The sequence below is a fragment of the Lithobates pipiens genome, unplaced genomic scaffold (genome assembly GCF_037356315.1).
Source record: "Lithobates pipiens isolate NorthernLeopardFrog02 unplaced genomic scaffold, aLitPip1_a1.2 Scaffold_22, whole genome shotgun sequence".
In the NCBI taxonomy this organism is placed as follows: domain Eukaryota; kingdom Metazoa; phylum Chordata; class Amphibia; order Anura; family Ranidae; genus Lithobates; species Lithobates pipiens.
The window spans coordinates 26,826,184-26,848,839 of NW_027507784.1; the positions used below are offsets into that span (position 1 = coordinate 26,826,184).

Below are 22,656 nucleotides of genomic sequence, written 5' to 3' on the forward strand. Positions count from 1 at the left end.
AGGACTGTGTTAGTGCAGCAGGCAGTCTGGTGTGGTGTTTGTGTGTGGTATAGTGTGGTATTTTCAGCATTCACACATTGGAATTGCAGCAAATATAGTCTGTAAATACCGGTATTCTTTGCCCCATTCGCACATAATGAATTTACATGTATTTTCAATGGAGGAACAGCTAGAGTAGCTCTGTTCCCTTGTAGTGTCCTCAGGTCACTCGGCCATATTTGAGCAATAACATAATAACATTGACCAAATATTGCCATGGCCATATTTATATGATGATGTCACTATTGTCTCTGCCTCTTCCCTTATATTGCGTGTGCCCACCATCACGTTAGGGTTGCCTGATTTTGTTCTTTGGCTTATGTCAGTCAACATGATTTACAACAATCTACATCATGATGGATTTACATTGTAGGACATTTCTTTTTAATAAAATGATTTATTGTGTGAAATTGAGTGTTTTTATTTACTGTTTTACTTTTTTGGTGAATGAGTAGGGGTATTATGTTTCACCTTACTCATTCTCGTTAGGGGTGGTATCTGTGTGTCCCCTTACTGTTAAAGTGAGCTATCAGATTCCTATAGACTCCCCACAACCACCGGGCCAGGGTTGTGGGGAAGAGGCCCTTCTTCTCCTCAACATGGGGACAAGGTGCTATGCATGGGGTTCCTCCTTGAAAGCCGTACTAAGCACTTTTAAATTGCCAGTAAATTATCCAATCAGCAGGGAGGAGGAGCTTTTATGAATGATATATGTTCCAATTTGAGTAAAGCCCAGAGCGATGCAATAAGCTATCTTCCTGTTTTCTCTCTGTGGAGTTGCTTATCCATATATTACTTTAAGGAAACTGTTAGGGAACGGTAGCCCTATTACCAGTTTCCAGTGGATCTTTTAACTGAATATTCAGGAATATAAAAGGAAAAAATACACTTGTAATTATGTATAGTAAATCATAAAGAGCACATCAATGGGGAATCTAACTTTGGTCTTGTTTTTACCTGTTTTCTGCAGGGTTCATTTTCAATGCAACTGAATATGTGGCTCATCTTGGTTCTTCTAAGCTTTGCCACCTCTATCTCCTGCCAAACTCACCCCCCACTCACCTACGGCTGCCAGACTGCCAAAAAGCCAGAATGCGATAAAGTCCATTTTGTCCCCGGTCACAATCTTATTGGTCAAGGCTTTGATATTGTGACCATGAAGCAGACCAGGGCTTACCTGCTAGATCTCCAGACGTTTTCTACACAGAACAACACCTGCACTATCTGTCTCAACCCACATATGAACAAAAATTGGCAAAAGCTTCCCCTTGCAATGGTGGACTGGAGGCCCCAGTCATCCTGCTCTCGGAAGATCAGCAGTGAGGTCTACCGATCTTCTGCATCGCTGGCTGAGAATTCTGCATCTGATGTGAGGAATGACTGGCAATCTGATCTAAACCTCACCCACAATGGGGTAACTGGCAAACTGGTAATGGCTGGTTCTCATTCCGAAGTAGCACAGTTTGGTAAGACTAAGACCAGCACAGACCGTTACAGCTTCATCAAGCACCAGATGAGTTGTATCTATTACAGGTACGTCTTTGAATGTAACACATATTTTCATTATTAAACTGGTAAAATTTATGACAAAAAGTTCCTCCTCTTGCTACTTTAAAGAAGAAGTAAGCTCTCCCACTCTGATGCTTCATTTCATTTAGTCCATTATAATAAGTAATTATCAAACTATAGCCACTGTAATCCAGAGCAAATCACATATTACTTACTGTTTAAAGAAACTTTAAAAAACTTGTTTCCAGGGGTTAGGCAGCGCCATCTTAAGTATTGTTTTCTGAGTCCACAGTGGAGTGTATTTCCGCCCTTACATTGAGCACTTCCTGTACTGTTAACCAAGCCTCCTTCTCAATCCAAAGTTTCTATGGCAACCCTGCTTCCCTGTTCATAGCTTACTTGTTTATTTCATAGTATTTACTTGTGCTGATCTCTAATGTTTCCCTTTGTCAGACTTATCAGCTTCAGCAAATAAGACTGCAATAATGGCCACGTTTAGACTGTATGTGAGGTCACATGGTGTGTAGGAGGAAGCTCTGAGTGATTAGCAGAGTTCAGTGTTGTGCAGTAGGAAGTCCTGATAACAGATAGATAAGACATAGCGAGTGTGCCTTAAATCAGGGGAGATCTGGGCATGCTCAGTGACTTCATTCTACAGAACAACAAGGATTACAACAATACTAAGCAAGTAAGGAGATATCTACAAGCAGTGGTAATTAGGGTTTTTTATGCTGATTTACATGGGACAAAGTTGTGGGGGAGGGTTTACAACCACTTTAAAAGACCTGTTTACCATCTGCAAAATAATTTTGCTTCCAATAAAACAGGTTTTGCTAATTTGATCAGTATAGCAATATACTAATATATTGAGTCAGTAACTCAACTGCCCCCAGTACCTATTGGAGCAGGTATGGCAGAGTTGAAAAAACTCTTGGGGCGTCATCCAAAATGATATCTCTGTACAAAGCAAAAGGATACTCCTGATACAAGTGTTAAAATGATTGGAAAAATGTGTCTGTGTTTTTTTTTTTTCTTGAAGCTCTCAATTTGTCCCTTTACCAGCTTACGACTTTCAGACCTCTCTCCACTGAGCAAAGAACTAAAACGGGCCTTGGAGTCTCTGCCACCGACTTATGATGCCAGCACTAAAGCTAACTACAGACGTCTAATTGGCACCTACGGCACTCATTATATCAGCCAAGCAGATGTAGGAGGCCAAGTGCTAGAGGTCAACGCCATCAAGACCTGTCAAGTCACCATGGATGGCATGTCCATGGACGAGCTGAAGGATTGTCTTAGCATTGAGGCCTCAGTTTCTGTCATTGGGAAAGGGGAAGCAAATGCAAAATATAACGGCTGCAAGGAACTAAGCCAAAAATCCAACAGGGGGGAGAGTTTCCATCAGACATTCAACGAGAAGAGTTGGGAGGTGAGTTGTACAATAGGAATAAGTATAGGTGGTATATATATATATATATATATATATATATATATATATATATATATATATATATATATATATATATATATATATATATATATGCTGTATATATTGTTTTTCCGTACATGTTTATGATACATATTATTAGGGCTGGATCTATACTTCTTGCCCCATGGGTCAATTTCTTCAACTGGCTAGGCTTAGCATCACACTAAACGATGAGATGTCATAGACACACACGATTGTGGAGATGATGATGATGACATCATTTTTTATTGTAAAATGAATTTTCGGCAGCAACAAAGTTGTTTTCCAGAGAAATAGCATTTATCGGATCCCAGAACAGATGACAGAGTATTTGCATATAATACAATGAACAGCAGCCTTCAGAGTCCCATTCAAAATATTTAGTCCTTTTATGTCATAGCAAGCATAGAGACACTACTCCATCCAGAATTTATGTCCGATCTATAATATGCACCTGGGTAGCTTCCATGCCTGTAAAAATGTATACTACATTTTAGACATGTGCTTCCATAAAGAGCTGTGTCAGTGATCAAAATATTTCCTTGATTTACATCTTCTACCTATTGACTTAAATGTAGGTGCAGCACTACCGCCCGTAAGAGCCACTGGTGAATGTGGTCGTCTCCCACCCTTCACAGCCAGGCACACACATTTCCAATCACTCAGATGCAATCACTAGAACCTGCATCTTTGTTTGTTTTTTTATTGGGGGAATTGAACTTGGATGGGGAGGGGTACATATTGGATGCCCATTTGATCAATGAAACTCTGTAGGGACTATATAGCCTCGTGTCTACATTCTCTCCTCTTCTACCTCCAGCACACACTCGCTTGCAGACTATCACTCCCAGGACCAGCTAGCACAGATTAAAGACCCAGCACAATCACAGCTGGATCAGATTGAATGCCCTTTGCAGCCAGGGACCGCAGGCCCCTATGGAGTAGCAAAATTGAAGTCTTTGGCGCTAGCTGCCCTATATGTGGCTACTGCTCCCAGTACCACCTCTTCAGGCACTACCAGCCCTCCTGGCTGCAGCTGCCCCTTTCCACTTTCCGTACCACCACAGTCCTCCTGACTGGCTTTGCACCCATCCCAGACTGCTCCATCCCAGTCCTCTCAGGTGTGCCTCCCAGTCCTCTTGACTGTGTGTCCCTCACAAGCCCTCTTGGCTGTTCCTGTTCCTCTTGGAGACTTGCCCAGCAGTGTTATCCCACTGTCCTCTCCTTGCTCCCAGTGCCTCCTGGCCAGGACACCTTTGTGGGTTTCCAGAGGGTCCCATCCATACCCCGAGCCCAGGCCCAAGATCACTACCCCCCAGACTGGGGAGCTCCCTTAAAGGCCACGACAGCCTAACAATCGATCTCCAGCTTTCATCTGAACGCTCCTCCCCAGCTGGGCTGGCCCAGAGTATTTGAGGTGGTCTGCCCCCTGCCAGCCCAAGTTAGGGGTTGGTCAGGGCCCTCAGAATACTCCAGGCAGCTCCACCACACTTCCCCCTCCCATTTTTCTAGAAGGTTCCAGTACATTCTAGAAATAGGGAGGAGGTCTCAGTGATGCTGCTTGTAAGTCATCCAGCTCTCCCTGGATCTCTACCCAACCCAGAAATAAACACACAAACAAACTATCTACACTTCAAGCACTAGAGGGTGCTACACAGGGCTATCTGATTGGCTGGTTTTACTTGCACCTTTCATCTTATGTGTGACAAACAATGGCTCTTGGTCTCGGATCATTGCAGGCATAAACTTGAATTAAAGTTGTTTAGATATTTACCGTTTTTTAATTAGGTAAACAAGTAACCCTTTGAAAAATGCCATTTACCATAAACAAGTACTCAGTAAATACTTAAAGGGGTTGTAAAGGTTTGTTTTTTATTTTCTAAATAGGTTCCTTTAAGCTAGTGCATTGTTGGTTCACTCACCTTTTCCTTCAATTTCCCTTCTAAATGTTTTTTTTCTTTGTCTGAATTTCTCACTTCCTGTTCCTCCTCAGTAAGCTGTTCTGGCTAACTAAACACCGCTCGGAGGATGGTGTGAAGTTTACTGAGGAGAAACAGGAAATTAGAAATTCAGACAAAGAAAAAAAAACATTTAGAAGGGAAATTGAAGGAAAAGGTAAGTGAACCAACAATGCACTAGCTTAAAGGAACCTATTTAGAAAATAAAAAACAAACCTTTACAACCCCTTTAAGACCTCTTTTATGTCATCATTAGATACTTCTTGTAAAGATCGTCTGCCAAAACTTACAGTGACGCTCCACTTCCGTGATCATTCGACCGCTTCTCCCCAGCTGGGCAAGTTCCCTCTCTGCCCTCTATTTACTGCTCCCTCCCTCTGACACCTCGCCCTTTCCCCTTTACTTCACATTGAACCTTAGGAAGACAGAATGTAACCTTTTAATGACTGGACTTTCCCGAGACACGAGTCTTCTCCCCTGGACTACGGACCTCCCTAGTCAGGGCAGGACTTACCATTGGGCTTGACTGGGCTCAAGCCCATGGGCCCCGCCCAATAGGGGGCCCCACTGAGATACATAGCCGAGTGTACTCGGCTCAGCTCACAGTCACACCCAATCCTGACCTATGATGGACATAACACAGGGATTGGGCGTGACTGTGAGCCGAGCCGAGTGCTGCCAAGAGGACCCGAGATCCGCCGAGAGGACCCGAGAGCCACCGAGAGGACCCGAGAGCCGATGAGATACACAGGACTAAACTTCAAGACTGCAATGACAAGGCTGCAACTGACACTGGGGCAGGGCTGTAAATGACAAAGCTACACTGACAAGGCTGCAAATGACACTGCCAGGCTGCATTGATGGGCATTTAAATGTAATTTTTTTCCTTACAATTCCCTCCCAAACTTGGGGTGCGTGTTATATGCCGATAAATACGTTAATGTATAGAAAGTAGGGCCCGAAAGTGACTCAAGCCCAGGGGCCCCCGTCACCCTAAGTCCTGCCCTGCCCCTAGTATAAGCTAAAATGTCCCCTCAGGGATTTGACACAAGCATTTAGTGGAGTATGGGGACAATTAGTTCGGATCAAGTTGGAGGTATGGAAAAAGGTTACCTTACATCTTATTGCTATGTTCCAACACTTCTTTTGTATTCTTAGATGATTGCGGTTATAATATGTACTGTGCTCCCTTAGTACTTTTATTGTCACATGTTTCTCTTTGTACTATTTGAAAACCCAATAAATACTTTATGGAAAAAAAAAAAAAGATACTTCTTGTATTGCTTATGGCCAATTTGCATTCTTACCAAATTGCATTAACTCGCCCCCTGGATTTTTATGATCCCTCTCATGTCTAGTCAGACAAATCTGCATTTTTGACATGTTTCATTAGATAACCAACCAGCCACAAACACAAGGTAAGGCATCTGCCTCTTGCATAAAGTAAACATATAAACGTATTTAAATGAAAAAATAGTGGTTCTAATGTCACAATATTAAAGTGAAACAAATGCTAAAACAATTTCAATAACACTATGTGATAGTGAAAATATACTACAAATTTGAAAAACAAAAAAGTGAAAAAGAAGTTTCAATTAAAGTCTGTAAAGGTGATGAATTCCAAGTGATTAAACCGGTGACAAATCTTCTAATACTCGAAATGAACTTCCTTTCACAACACCGTATGTGGCAGTGATTCCGCCCCCTTTAAGAATCCCATGAATAAGTCTTGATGACGAAACATGTCGGAGCGTGGCTGTGCGGCAACCATCTGTGACGCATGACATTTCACCGGATGTGACGTATCGATACTGATGAGTGAGCGAGTGAGCGTGAGATATAGAGGCTGCATTGTGTGTCCGCCTTGACCACAATACACCGCTACAGTTCGCTAACAGGAGTTTGACTTTGATGCTTTTTTGCGATTGAATTGATGTGAGTTTAATGGTTGAAGATTTCATGTAATAACGTAAAAACCATTTATTGTAAAAAGTGAAATCTTCAACCATTAAACTCACATCAATTCAATTGCAAAAAAGCATCAAAGCCAAACTCCTGTTAGCAAACTGTAGGGCCGCGTACACACGGGCGGACTGTTCGCCCAACTTTGTCCGCTGAACAGTGTTTGGGCGGACAGTCCGCTCGTGTGTGGGCTTTCAGCGGACAGTTTCAGCGGACAGTTTGACGAACAAGGTTTTTCGGAATTTCCGAAAAACTGTCCGCTGAAACCTTGTTTCAGCAAACAGTCCGCCCGTGTGTAGGCTTGTTCGTCAAACTAAGTTCCGCGCATGCTCAGAAAGGATTTACACGCCGAAAGTTATAATGCAGTGTATAGGACGTCATATTTTTCGTCCCGTCGTACGTGCCGTTCACGTCATCGCGCACGGTTTCAGCAAACTGTTCGTCCGTCGTGTGTGGCCATGTCTGTCCATGCTAATTTTGAGCGGACTGTTTGCCGAAACTGTTTGACGGACAAAGTTGGGCGAACAGTCCGCCCGTGTGTACGCGGCCTAGCAGTGTATCGTGGCCAAGGCAGACACACAATGCAGCCTCTATATCTCACGCTCACTCGTCAGTATCGATACGTCACATCCGGTGAAACGTTATGCGTCACAAATGGTTGCCACACAGCCACGCCCCAACATGTTTCGTCATCAAGACTTATTCATGGGATTCTTATAAGGGAGCGGAATCACTGCCACATACGGTGTGGTGAAAGGAAGTTCATTTTGAGTATTAGAAGATTTGTCACCGGTTTAATCACTTGGAATTCATCACCTTTACGGACTTTAATCAAAACTTCTTTTTCACTTTTTTTTTTTTCAAATTCGTAGTTTATGTCATTTTGTTTATTTTCACTATCACATGGTGTTATTGAAATAGTTTTAGCATTTGTTTCACTTTAATATTGTGACATTAGCGCCGCAAATTTTTCATTTAAATACGTTTACATTTTACTTTCACTTTAAGTGGCAGCTCCACTGAGCGCGGAGGTGGGACATCAAGCATAGGTGCGCGAGACATGCTGACCCACAAGTTGGATATAAAATAAACATAGTTAGGAGTCAGTACGCTACCATTTCGATGTGTAAAGTGCAGCTATATTAAATACAATATATTTATATGTACAGAATATCCTACATAAATCTGCCTAAACATAGTAGAATATTCCACCAATGAAGCAACAATGTAGACTCAATACAATTGCTCCGACAGGGGGGCAGAACCCTGAAACTCTTATACATGGGATACATGAGAATGTCTTACAATAAGCAAAATAATGTTTCTTTGTGAATTTTAGGTAAGAGGAGGGAAGATCACATTTGCGCAGCTCTCTTTTGATGTAAAGAATGCAGATGCAAGCGCTTTCCAGGCCTGGATGGAAAGCCTAAAGACTCACCCAGATATCATATCCTACTCTCTGGAACCCATCCACCACCTGGTTGAAGCCAACAGACCTCAGAAACAAAGCCTACAGAAAGCCATCAGTGCGTACATCTTGGAGAGAGCACTGCAAAAGAGATGCTCTTGCCCATCAGGTTCCCATCAGAGTAGTGGTAAAGAGTGCGACTGCCTTTGTCCTACCGTTGGAGGCCAAAATATAAACTGTTGCCCCGCAAAAAGGGGATTTTCCAAAGTAGTGGTCACTGTACTACGTGGCTCAGACCTTTGGGGTGACTACTCCTCGAGGACTGATGCCTATGTAAAAATAAGTGCTGGACCGGGTCCTGGACCGGCTTCTGCTCGGACAGAGACCAAATGGAACAATGATAATCCAAAATGGAACAAGCGGTATGATCTCGGAGTTTTGGAACTCGGTCCAGGATTTAACTTGAAGGTGGAGGTTTGGGATGAGGATAATAAATATGATGATGACCTGCTTGGAAAATGTGAAAAACCAGTCAGCAGTGGCGAAAAGGAAGAGGTTTGTTACCTTGAACATGGTAGTGTGACTTTTACAGTGAGTGTACAATGCCTCCCTCACCTGGCTGGGCCCCTTTGTAAGGACTATGCTCCTTCCACCAGTTAGACATGTGTTCTATAGTCCATCCACTTACTTAAAGAAGAACTCCAAACTCCAAAAATACTTTACATAGTTTGTTTGGGCCAAGCTGGCCCAAACTAACTATGTCCCTCACTAACCTGTGAGGCCGCTGGATGTGCGGTATGAACTGAATGTAGCTGCGACTACACACAGCATACCGCCCTGTGTTCTGGGTGCGAGCCGAGACTTCTGGTGGGCTGATAATGTCACAAACTCTGACTCAGGCATTTAGAGGAAGCTTTGCATCCATTGATAGAATACATGGCTTACCCTGAGTGGAGGAGCGCCGCTGCTGTAGACCGATCTGTGTTCTAGATATGTGACAGGAAGTCTTGGCTCTCACCCGGAACACAGTGTGGTATGCTCTATGTGGCCTCAGCTAGATACAGTTTTGACCACACATCCCGTGGCCTCACATGTTAGTGAGGGACATTCGTTTATTTGGGCCAAACTATGTAAAGTATTTTGAAAGATGGAGCTCTTCTTTGAAGCAGAGTTCCACCCAAAAATAGAACTTCCGCTTTTCGGTATCCCCCCCCCCCCCGGCGGTGTCACATTTGGCACCTTTCAGGGGGGAGGGGAGAGCAGATACCTATCTAATCCAGGTATTTGCTCCCACTTCTGGGCATAGATATCCCCGGATACCTGTGGATATCTATGCCATATCCGGTGCCTCCTCTGCCCCCCCCACCCGCTGTCTTCTGGGAGACACACAGGTGTCAGAAGACAGCGGGGTCCTGTGAGATTGCGCAGTGCGACTCGCACATGTGTAGTTGGGAACCAGGCTGTGAAACCGCGAGGCTTCACTACCTGATTCCCTTACCAAAGATGGTGGCGCCCCCACCCGAGAGCCGAGGGACAGATCGGCTTCGAGTGCCGACAAGGGCACCCTCGATGTCGGCACCCGAAGCCGATCCATCACTCGGCTCTTGGGTGGAGGCACCGACATCGCAGGCACCCGGGACAGGTAAGTGTCCATATTTTAAAAACACTCTTAATCACTTGCCGCCATATCACATACCTGCATGTCATTGGCTTCAAGTATTACATGCAGCGGGAGGGGACGTCCCCACCTGCCGCTCACCCGGGCTCTCCCATCCCACCAGGAGCCCCAAGTGGCCGGCCAGCACTCCTGCCGGCTGGCCAGAGGCCCGAACAAAGGTAGAACCAGCTTTGATCAGGTCTCAGATGTAGTGACCAGGAAGCGATGCCACAACATCACTTTACTTGGGAGCCAACGGTGCCAGTTTAACCACTTGCCGACCGCCGCACTCTGATATACGTCGGCACAGCGGTGGGCAAGTGGGCGTAGCTGTACGCCCCCTTTAATTTGTGGAGCAAGAGAGCGCACGCACATCCACCACATACAGCGTGACTGTGCCCACGGGTCCCACAAACTTGATGTCCGCCTGGGGCCCGTGATTGTGTCATGGAGCAGAAGAATGGGGAGATGCCTATGTAAACAAGGCATTTCCCCGTTCTGCCTAGCAGCATGACAGAAATCTACTGCTCCCTGTCATCGGGTGCAGTGATCGCTGTCATGTCAGTGGTAGCCCACCCCCCCCCAGCTAGAATCACTCCCTAGGACACACTTAATCCCTTGATCGCCCCCTAGTGTTTAACCCCTTCCCTGCCTGTGTCATTTACACAGTAATCAGTGCATTTTTATAGCACTGATCACTGTACAAATGACAGTGGTCCCAAAATGGTGTCAAAAGTGTCTGATGTGTCCACCATAGTTTCGCAGTCATGATAAAAATTGCAGATTGCCGCCATTACTAATAAGAAATATAATAATAAAAATGACATAAATCTATTCCCTATTTAGTAGACGCTATAACTTTTCAATTAATGCTTATTTCGTTTTTTTTTTTGCCAAAAATATATAGCAGAATACGTATCGGCCTAAACTGAGGGAAAAAAAATATTTTTTTTTATATATTTTTGGAGGATATTTATTATAGCAAAAAGTAAAAAATATTGTTTTGTTTTTTTTCAAAATTGTCGCTCTTTTTTTGTTTATAGCGAAATTTTATTTTTTTTAAAGCACCCCATCCCTCCGTGCTCGCGCGCCAAAGTAAACTCATATGCAAGTGGCGCCCACAAATGAAAACAGTGTTAAAACCCCACATGTGAGGAATCCCCGCGATCATTAGAGCGAGTGCATTAATTCTAGCCCTAGACTTCCACTGTAGCTCTTTTTATTTTTAAAAAAAATTTAGATTTTTATGTGCTGTAGTTTGTCGCCATTCCACAAGCGTGCGCAATTTTAAAGCATGACATGTTAGGTATCTATTTACTCAGCAAGGTTCACATTTTTTTTTTCTATTCATTTTTTTTTTTTTTTTATTCCTTTTTTTTTTTTTATTCATTTTTTTTTTTTTTCATTGAAGTGTATTCTTTCCCCCAAAAAATTGCATTTGAAAGACCACTGAACAATTACAGTGTGAGATAAAATATTGCAACGGCCGCCATTTTATTCTCTAGAGTCTCTCCTACAAAAATGATATACAATCTTTGGGGGTTCTAAGTAAAGGTGACCCTTTAACTTTTTAAAAGTGATAAGAAGGAGCTAGTTATCATTTTCAGCAATAAAAGGATTTATTCACCATCTAAACTATTCATTGAAATGTATTTTGTTCTAACAGTAGCGCCGTAAAGTGTATTGGCCTTAGTTTTTATCTACTTTGTGATTTTTTTTTTTTTGTGCTTTATATATATTTTAGCTTTGCCGTTCTATAGTTAGCTTGTTTCTAAAGCCCAACTCCAGGCACACAGCCATATACACAGATGAAACAAATAAAGAGGTAGATGTTTTACCCCCCCCCCCCAAGCTCTGTCACACAGTACAGTTCGCCAGTTGAGAACACTTACAGGCACGGGCGTCCACAGCACTTTTTCAAGGGGGGGGGGGGGGGGCATCATTTTAGGGTGACTCTATGCACCACCCCTTTTCGACAATGTCATTATCACATTATCATGGTCAGAGACTACAGACGTAGTACAGACCCTAGGACAAGTAATCCCCATGCACCATGATGCTCTCCTAGTCTCCTTTGATTGGCCCTAAGTTATGGCCAATAGGGAAGGAACGGAGCCCCCCCCCCCTGTTAGATGCTAAATGTGCTGAATTTTAGATCCAATCCCTGATTCGGGGGGGGGGGGGGGGCATTTGATCCCCCTTGCCCCTACCTGCGGACGCCCATGCTTACAGGTAATATGAATAAAGTGGTGTTCTCTCTCTCTCTTCTCTCTCTCTCTCTCTCTCTCTCTCTCTCTCTCTCTCTCTCTCTCTCTCTCTCTCTCTCTCCGCTCTCTCCTACCGGTATGTTCACTGACAGCACATTTGCATGCAGAAACCTGATTGGCTCCCAGTCCCGCTCCCCTCCTTTGCTAGTCAGTCACGTAATGCTGTGCAGAGGATGGAAGGAGACGTAGTAATTCAAATACACGGACTGCATTTAATAAAATACATTTATTAATTGCCTTTGTCTCTTATACAGTACCTGCCTGGAGTTTTGCTTTAGAGCCGGTTCACACAGCGGGCGATGCGAGGCGACACGACTCGCCTCGCCTCGCTCTCGCAAGTCGCCCCCGTTCTGTACAATGGAACCGTTCTGAGAGGAGCGACTCGAGTCGCTCCGACTCAGAAAAAAGGTTCCTGTACTACTTTTGGGCGTCATCTGCAAGTCGCCGCTGACGCCGCGGCAGGTCGCGGCGAGGCAAGTCGGAGTCGCCTCGCCTGCAGTGTGAACCGGCCCTTAACCACTACAGATCCGCGCTATTGCCAAATGACGGCATTAGCGCGGACCTACATTTCCGGGACTACGTCTATTGACGTAGTCCTGGTTACGAGCGGCCTGCGCGCCCCCTGAGGGGCGCGCGCGGCGCGCTCTGTGATCGGCGAGTCCGTGAGACTCGCCTGATCACCGATCCGTGTAAGGGGTCGATCCCGACCCCTTATCACGTGATCAGCTGTCAGCCAATGACAGCTGATCATGTGATAGAACGGAGCCGGTAATCGGCTATTATTCCTCCTCGCGCTGACAGCGCGAGGAGAGAAAAAAAAAGCCGATCGCCGGCGGCCGTGATCGGGACATCGGTCCCGATCACGGCCATGAAAAAAGGGACCACCTGCCACCTGCCTGTGCCCACCTGCCTCCCGCAGTGCCATCCTGAAATAAAATAAAAGCAAAAGTAAGTGCCCCCCGTCAGTGCCCCCCCTCAATGCCCACAGTGCCCACAGTGCCACCCACAGTGCCACCCACAGTGCCACCCACAGTGCCACCCACAGTGCCACCCCACAGTGCCACCCACAGTGCCACCCAATCTGCCTCAAAGGTGCTGCACCCCAGTGCCGCCCATCAGTGCCCAGCAGTGCCGCCCATCTGTGCCCAGCAGTGCCGCCCATCAGTGCCCAGCAGTGCCACCTATCAGAGCCACCTATCAGTGCCACCTATCAGTGCCCATCAGTCCCATCTATCTGTGGTACCTATCAGTGCCCATCCGTGCCACCCATCCGTGCCACTTATCTGTGCCACCCATCCGTGCCATCTTATCTGTGCCCATCTTTGCCCATCAGTGCCGCCTTATCTGTGCCCATCGGTGCCGCCTTATCTGTGCCTATTAGTGCCGCCTTAACTATGCCTATCAGTGCCCACCGGCACAGCCCATCAGTGCCCACCGGTGCAGCCCATCAGTGCCCACCAATGCAGCCCATCAGTGCCCACCAATGCAGCCTATCAGTGCCGCCTAATCAGCGCACTTCAATGAAGGAGAAAAATGACCCGTTTGCAAAATTTTATAACAAACTATTAAAACATGATTTTTATTTTTTATTTTTTTGCATCTTTTTTTGTTTGTTTAGCAAAAAATAAAACTCCGAGCTGTAACTAAATACCACCAAAAGAAAGCTCTATTTGTGGGAAAAAAATGATAAAAATTTCATTTGGGTACAGTGTTGTATGCCCGCGCAATTGTCATTCAAAGTGCATCAGCGCTGAAAGCTGAAAATTGGTCTGGGACTGAGGGGGTTTAAGTGCCCAGTAAGCAAGTGGTTAAAGAAATGGAGAGTTGTTTGGTATATAAAGTTATGTTGGTGTTTATTTCTTCATTATTTTGCCTGCTATTAATAAAAACATTAGATATAAATATTTTGTAGTTGAAACTTTAGTCTCATTTTCATATGTTGACTTGTTTATCCTTACCTGCTTTACTAAAAAAAAAAAAAAAACGCTATTTTACGGAGCTCAGTAGCTCAAGCTAACATATATACATGCAAAGGAAATGTATCGGAGCAGTTGATGTAGAACTGTAACCAGGCTATGGACATTAAATTGTTTACATATTCCAATGCCGCATACACATGGCTGGACTTTCCGGCAGAAAAGGTCAGACGGAATCATTCCGTCGGGTATTCCGATCGTGTGTGGGATAATTCGATCATTTTTCTTCCAAAAATTCAGACGGACCTAGAAATAGAACATGCTTTAAATCTTTCTGAAGGAATCAATTTCTATCGGGGAAAACCGTTCGTCTGTATGCTGGTCCGACGGATCACATATGACGCAAGGGCAGCTAATTGGCTACTGGCTATTGAACTTCCTTTTCTAGTCCCGTCTTACGTCCTCACGTTGGAAACGAAGGGACTGTGGTCCGATCGTGTGTGGGCAAGTCCGTTTCAGTTCGGAACTCTGTCAGGAAGACCGTCGGAGTTTATTCTGATGGAAAGTCCGGTCGTGTGTACGTGCCATAACGAGCATTATAGTGCTTTAAAACAAGTCCTCACTGACCTCTCTAGTTGCTGGTATCGTGGAGTAATTCATCTTTAAAGGTCTGAGAAAAAAATAAGTTCACTTTAATTTTCACTAGATTATTTTAAACTATTATTATTATTATATATTATTATTGGAAACACATTATTTCGAAATTCCCTCCTCCAGAAGTAAGTTTTCAGCCTTCTTCTTTGTAATGTGAACACAGAGCAGAGTGCTGATATCTAACTCGAAGTCGAACAATGTCACTAAATCTCCTGTGAAATTTGCAGATAAAGTACTCCACAGTGCCTGCAGCTAGAGAGGTTAGTGAGGGCTTGTTTAATCTCTCCAGTACCAGCCCGTATATATACCCCATTTATTTGCCATTTTTGAGTGTTGCGATAGTTTGACTGACAAGCCAACATGCAGGGCTGGTGCAAGGATTTTTGACACCGTAGACGAAACCTCATTTTGCTGCCCCCATTGGCTCCACACCTGACTCCACCCACTTTACCCTGCCCATGTGACAGGAGGCGGCTCTATACAGGAAGGACTCTGTTTCCTCAAGCGCTGGCTCCAGTGCCGGGCTGCATCTCTAATCACACTACTAAGACGGGGCAGCTGCCGGAGACTGAGTTAGTTACATGCTGCAGCCTGCAGACGCGGAGAGAAGTCAGCAGCCAGGCGCCCCTAGGCAGCAGTGCGCCCTAGGCGGCTGCCTAGTTTGCCTAGTGGTAGCACCGGCTCTGCCAACATGCAATACTGTAACCAAATTTATTTTAAGTCTTTTTTTTTTTTGAGACAGAGCTTTCACTTTCAATACATTTTATGGAAAAAATTAAGAGGTACGGTATCTCGGGTGCATGCACTACCATCTTCGGTGAGGGAATCAGGAAGTGAAGCATTGCGGCTTCACAGCCTGGTTCAATACTGCGCATGCGCAAGTCACGCTACGCAGTCACACTGGTCCCTGCTGTCTTCTGGGACCTGTGTGTCTCCCAGAAGACAGCGGGAGGGGGGGGGGGGCAGAGGAGGGACCGGACATGGCATAGATATTCGCGGTTACTGTGGCTTTCTTTGCCCAGAAGTGGGAGCAAATACCTGGATTAGACAGGGATCTGCTCCCCCTCCCCCATGAAAGGTGCCAAATGTGACACCAATGGAGGGGGGGGGTAATCCGAAAAACGTAAGTTCCATTTTTGGGTGGAGCTCTGCTTTAAGGCTGGGCTCACACCTATGCGAAGTGGATGAGGGTTTCCCCACATCCAATTCGCATGTCAGGAGATTGTGACCGACTCTCAACGGAGTCGGTTCACATACCTCAGTGGCGGCCGCGGCTTGCACAGGAGTCCTGTGAGTCTTTGGCTCTGTTTCAGGGCCAAATTCAGGCCTGATCCATCCCTGAAATGGAGATCAGGGACGCACCAGACCCCTGCTGCGAGCTGCATCTGTCGGAGGTGAGAACCCAGCCTAACCCCCCCCAAAAAAAAGTCCCCCAATCATTCAATGTGTTTTCTAAACCATCCGCCTTTAATAATAAAAAAAAAAAAAAAAAATGGTTGCACTATATTGATGGAAAATGCCACTTTAACTCCCTCACTCCCACCTTTAACCTCTTGCATATATACGGTGGCAGGACTAATGAGTGTTAAACGCCCAACTGCCACACATGTGCATCTATGGCGTCCCGAGGTTGTGTGCTAAACGTGCGCTCGCCGCGTGCTTCCAGCATAATGACTGAGCCGTCACTGGGTTCTGATTGGGAGTCAAAGGGATGAGCTCCCCAATCATGGAACTGCTGTGAGAGCCAAAGGTCACGCTGTCTCCTGGCCATTAAAGCCCAATTTAAAGTATTACTAAACCCAGGACCCTGCATTCACTATATCCGGTCCCCACAGTACACAGAACAATGGAAATACAATTATTTTAGTAAATGTAAACTGCTAAACACCTTTTCTCATCAGCAGTATATAGCAGTCTTTTGACTTCTATCAGTATCTAGTTAAAGCTTATAGGAGGAGTTTCCATTCTCCAATGATTGTCCTATGAGGCTGCAGGACCCCTGACCCTCTGTCTGGATAGTGCTGATTGGCGCTGTGCTGATCACATGTGCTCTCTCAAGAAGAAAAAAAACTCTCTAGCAATACACACCAAACTGAGCATGTGCACCATGCCCCCTAGGCTCTGTACTATTCAGAGGTGGATTGAGGACAGTGTAAGAAGGGGAGGATCAGAGAAGACAGGATTAAACAGCCTTTTTACACCATGCAGAGGATCCTGTGTTCCACAGTGAGTATAACAACCACCATGTGGGGGGCATAAAGGGGTTAGTTAGAAAATGGGGCACTTAAAGCGGTAGTAAACCCGCTGAAATTTTTATTTTTATTTTTTGACCTGCAAAGGGAAAAGTCATAATGAGCTAGAATGCACTAGCTTATTATGAAATACTTACCTTAGAATGAGGCCCCGACATCTGGCCCGATCCACGCCGAGGAAGCTGACATGTTCCCTCGGCGTGTCTTCCGGGTATCGCGGCTCCGGTGCTGTGAGTGGCCGGAGCCGCGATATCGGCACTCCCGCGCATGCGTGCGGGAGGTTTCTTTCCAGCGGGGTCCGGCGTGTGCCGGACTTCAGCCGAGGATCCCCTGTGCGCATGCGCCGCTGCAGTCAGCGGCGCATTGTGAGGGGAATATCTCCTAGACCAGTGATGGCGAACCTGGGCACCCCAGATGTTTTGAAACTACATTTCCCATGATGCTCATGCACTCTGCAGTGTAGTGGAGCATCATGGGAAATGTAGTTCCAAAACATCTGGGGTGCCAAGGTTCACCATCACTGTTCTAGACCGTACAGGGTTAGGAGATATTTTTTTTTTTACCTACAGGTAAGCCTTATTATAGGCTTTCCTGTATGTAAAAGTTCTAAAAATGACTATACAACCGCTTTAAATATCCTCCCCCACCTTCAACTTCGAACTGCCGCAATTATTCCTGCTGTGTTCTTAAAGATTCAAGCGTTCCCCCGTGAATGGTCTGAATGTTTGTAAATACTGGCAGTATTTATACATGTGATAGCTGTGATTGGTTCAATACAATCATAAGGTATGGAACTACTTTGATTGGCTCTGTACATTGTGATTGGGACCTGAGCTGTCCAATGATCATTTGCTGGCCTTGGCCTCCTGTATGCGTAAAACTTTATTTAAAAAAAAAAACAGCATGTACCTCTCCATTGTTTTTTTTTCGTATACAGCGGTATTGAGGCGGTAAAAAGCTTGTTTATTGGGTGTTAGAAATATGTAAATAATGATATGTCCATAGCCTGACCATGGGGTACCCGTTACCTTTCCATGTCCTCTCTCCTGCTCTGTATTGATAGGCTATGCAGAGTCTGATCGGGGAGATAGTCTGAAGGAAAACGGCTGCTGCATCACCCTGTATTAAATGTTTATTTGTAAAACAAGGCTTCTGTATTAAAAAATAAATAAATGAAAATTATATCATGAAAAGTGTCCATTGGATTTGAAGATATCGATGTATCTGAACACCATATAAAAGAACTTGTATCAAAATTGATCATATTGTATTCTTTCAAATCTGTGTGCTTTGAATGACCAGGATTTTTCTTAGTTGCTTTTGCCAAAGAAAATGATTAAAAAAATAAAAACTGCCTGTGCAATATAAAGTGTCTTCCTTCTCTGTGTCTGATATAATCATATGATATCAATTACAAACTCCCCTTTACAGCTCTCTCTTCATGCAGGACACGGAGGGGAGAGGTGCTGTGCGGCCAAGTGTCTGACTAGGATACCGGGGGTTATGGTAGCCAGCTGCTGGCATTACAACCATATTCCTCTTCAAACTTAGGGCGTATATCGGCGTGCGGCGGTCCGGAAGTGGGTTAACCACTTGCCGACCGCCGCACGTACATATACGTCGGTAGAATGGCACGGCTGGGCAAATGGGCGTACAGGTATTTGAATTTGCCCCCGTGTGGTCACGGCGGCGCACGCGCGACCCCTGCCGCGAGCTCCGTGAGTAGGATCGTGGGTCCCGCGGACTCGATGTCCGCGTGGATACCCGCGATCGTCTCACGGAGCTGAAGAACGGGGAGATGCCTAATGTAAACAAGCATCTCCCCGTTCTGCCTAGTGACAGTGTCACAGCTACGATCAGTGATAAAGTGTCACACGTAGCCACACCCCCTAACAGTTAGAAACACTCCCCTAGGACACACTTAAAGCGGGAGTAAACCCTGTTTAAAAAAACACTTACATTCCCGGCATGCTGGAAATGCTAACTTTCACATTGGTTGTGCTCTCAACCCAAACTTTCAAACCATCCAATGGCTGGTGTCATAACTGATCACACATGCAGCATTATGGCAGTTGAAGAATTCTTCGAGGCCAAGATGGCAGCTTCCTTGACTGAAAACGATAGGAGGGTTTACTTCCACTTTAACCCCATTCCTAGCCAGCTAGTGGTTAACCCCATTCACTGCCAGTGTCATTTTTACAGTAATCAGTGCAATTTGTATAGCACTGATTGCCTGTATAAATGACACTGGTCCCAAAAATGTGTCAAAATTGTCCGATGTGTCGCCATAATGTCGCAGTCATGATAAAAATTGCAGATCGCCACCATTACTAATAAAAAATAAAAAAAAATGCTACGAATCTATCCCCTATTTTGTAGACGCTACAACTTTTGCGCAAACCAAATCAGTAAACACTTATTGCGATTTTTATTAACAAAAATATGTAAAAGAATTACACATTGCCTAAACAGAGAAAAAAAAACTTGGTTTTAAAAAAAAAAAAAAAAAATGGGGATATTTATTATAGCAAAAAGTACAAAATATTGGGGGTTATTTACGAAAAGGCAACTCCACTTTGCACTACAAGTGCAAACTACAAATGCAAAGTGCACTTGGAAGTGCAGTTGCTGTAAATCTGAGAGGTAGATTTGAAATGAGGGGAAGCTCTGCTGATTTTTATCATCCAATCATGTTCAAGCTAAAATGCTGTTTTTTATTTTCCTTGCATGTCCCCCTCGGATCTACAGTAACTTTATTTCCAATTGCACTTGTAGTACAAAGTGGATTTTGCCTTTCGTAAAATAAGCCCCATTGTGTTTTTTTGTTTTTTTCAAATGTTGGACACTTTTTTGTTTATAGCGCAAAGAATTCAAACCACAGGGGTGATCAAATACCACCAAAGAAAGCTCTATTGTGGGAATAAAAGGACGTCAATTTTGTTTGGGTACAACTAGGCACGACTGCGCAATTGTCAGACGCAGTGCCGAATCGCAAAAATGGCCTGGTCATTCAGCAGCCAAATCTTCTGGGCTGAAGCTAACAGAGACTTTTAAAAAAAAAAAATTCAAATTGCATTTATATTTTTTTATTGCATTTTAGTGTAAATATGACATCTGAAGTCTTTTTGACCCAGGAGCTCACATAAAGAGGTCCCGTCATGCTTTTGTTCTATTACAAGGATGTTTACATTGATAAAAACTCAGTCCATAAGTGAAATAATATAAATGAGAGAAAGGAAGAAAGTCTCTTAATATTAAAATCCGTATTCCCTATAAAGTGATTTGTGCTGATTTTCAAGCGATGTGTCCCCCTTCTCATGCTCCTCCTTAGGCATATGCCCTCACCCCTACAGGGGTAAAGAGCACATAGTATATGCCGGTGATTCTCAACCAGGGTTCCGTGGAACACTAAGGTTCCTCCAGAGGTTGTAGGGGTCCCTTCAGCATTGGGAAATTTCTGCCTCTCAGATAAGTTCCCACTGACACCATTGATCTTTTTAGCTATATGTAAGGAGGTAATTCTTCCCAATGACCACAAGTGTAAGGACCATTCTTCCCACTGATCATCACACTATTGTATCATGAGTTGTAGATTCATTCATTCAATCATTGTAGATTTAAAGCGGGAGTCCACCGGGACTCCGCGTTTTTTTTTTTTTTTTTTAAAAGCCAGCAGCTACAAATACTGCAGCTGCTGACTTTTTAAAATAGTGACACTTACCCGCCCAGCGCGCCCGCGATGTCGGCACCCGAAGCCGATCGCTAGGTCGTCTGTCGGGTCCTGCCGCCGCCATCTTGGGTATGGGAATCAGGAAATGGAGCCTTTCGGCTTCATTTCCCGGTTCCTACTGCGCATGCGCGAGCCGCGCGGCGCAATCCGGACGGTCCCCGCTGCCTCTGGGAACTGTGTGTTTCCCAGCAGGCAGCGGGGCACTTGCTGAAGGGGGCGGGCGCTTGTGGAAAGGGGCGTAACGTACGCCCCTTTCCGCAGAGAGCTAGCCCGGAAGTGGGTGCAGATACCTGGATTATCCAGGTAACTGCACCCCCCTCCCCCCTGAAAGGTGCCGATTGTGGCGCCGGAGGGGGGGGGGGATTCCGATGAGCGGTGGTCCATTTTAGGGTGGACCTCCGCTTTAAATTTTATCAGGGGTTCCACCGAGACCAGAGAACTATTTCAAGGGTTCCTCTGTGTTGAAAAGGTTGAGAAAGGCTGGTATATGCGATCTCCAGTCCTGGCGTCCCTGGAACCGATACATTCTCTGGTTCCGGAACAAGGTGCATATAGTGCGTTATCCACATAGAAATCAGAAACGGGCATCCATAGTGTAAACTTGAAAACTTGAAAAAGTATTTGACATGAATAAAAATAAAAAAAACGTCTTTCCATAAGCATAGAGGATAAAAGGCTCCAATTGCCCCAATGAAATACAAAGCGTATGGGCAAGTTCTTGGGTCTGGGCGGCGTGCGCTCTATAGACTGTAACCAGAGCACTGGAATTGACGTTGACGTGTACCAAACGCCCTTAAGCGTCATAGGACACCGTCTGTGGCATAGCCATCTGGTACACCTCACATCATTATATAATAGGTGGAGGTACATGTTGCAATACACAAGTAATGCGCAAAAACAGGGTCAAAGATTTTCCCAATGTCCACCGGTCTCTCACCAATTGAAACCAAAAATCCAATATATAAAGGAGGTACATGTTGCCAATAATGGCGAATCTGGCGGGTGGTAAATAAAGCAAATAAAGCAATCTAAACCCTTGTACACACGGTTGGACATTCCAATGGACAATGTCCGATAGAACCGTGTTGTCGGATAATCCGACTGTGTGTGGGCTCCATCAGACTGTTTCCGTCTGAATATCCGACGGGCCACTTTTCCAGCTGGGCTATAAAATTTTCCGACAACATGATCCGATCGGACTTTGTGCGATCATGTGTAGAGATTTCCGATCGGACAAAGTGCCACACATGCTCATATCAAATTCCTAGACCAAAACTATTGGCTACTAGCCTGAACGTAGTCCCGTGCTAAGGAAATAACGTCAATCACGTTATGTACAATCAGATTTTCTGACAACTTTGGTCCGACCGTGTGTATGCAACAGTTTCGTACAAAATCCGTCGGACAAAATCCAACGGATTTGGTTGTCGGAATGTCCGACCGTGTGTACAAGGCTTATAGATGCATATAGAAGAGAATTGCAACGCCCATATATAGCAAAGTATTCTATATGCATCTATAAGCCCTTGTAAAGTAGTCTCTGCCCCCGTACACACGGTCGAAGATTCCGGCAACCAAATCCGTCGGATTAATTCTGATGGATTAATTCCGGAAGAGGTTCCGGAGGTGATGTTGCATACACACGGTCGGACTCAGTTGTCAGAAAATCCGATTGTACATAACGTGATGACGTTATTTCGTTACGACGGGACTAGGTTCAGGCTAGTAGCCAATAGCTTTGGTCTAGGAATTTGATCTGAGCATGCGTGGCACTTTGTCCATCGGAGTAGGCTACACATGATCGGAGTATGTCCGATCGGAAGCATTTTGTTCGGA

At 44.9% G+C, this 22,656-nt stretch overlaps 1 protein-coding gene across 1 annotated transcript; it reads left to right on the forward strand.

Moving 5' to 3' along the window:
* The first annotated feature begins 1,009 nt into the window (after nucleotides 1-1,009).
* LOC143923472 (perforin-1-like) lies at nucleotides 1,010-10,841 on the forward strand. Its single transcript, XM_077447157.1, has 3 exons — nucleotides 1,010-1,572; nucleotides 2,611-2,977; nucleotides 8,276-10,841. Exons 1-3 carry the CDS (start codon nucleotides 1,022-1,024, stop codon nucleotides 9,002-9,004), a joined length of 1,647 nt encoding a protein of 548 aa, XP_077303283.1. The 5' UTR covers nucleotides 1,010-1,021; the 3' UTR covers nucleotides 9,005-10,841.
* Nucleotides 10,842-22,656: the final 11,815 nt, after the last annotated feature.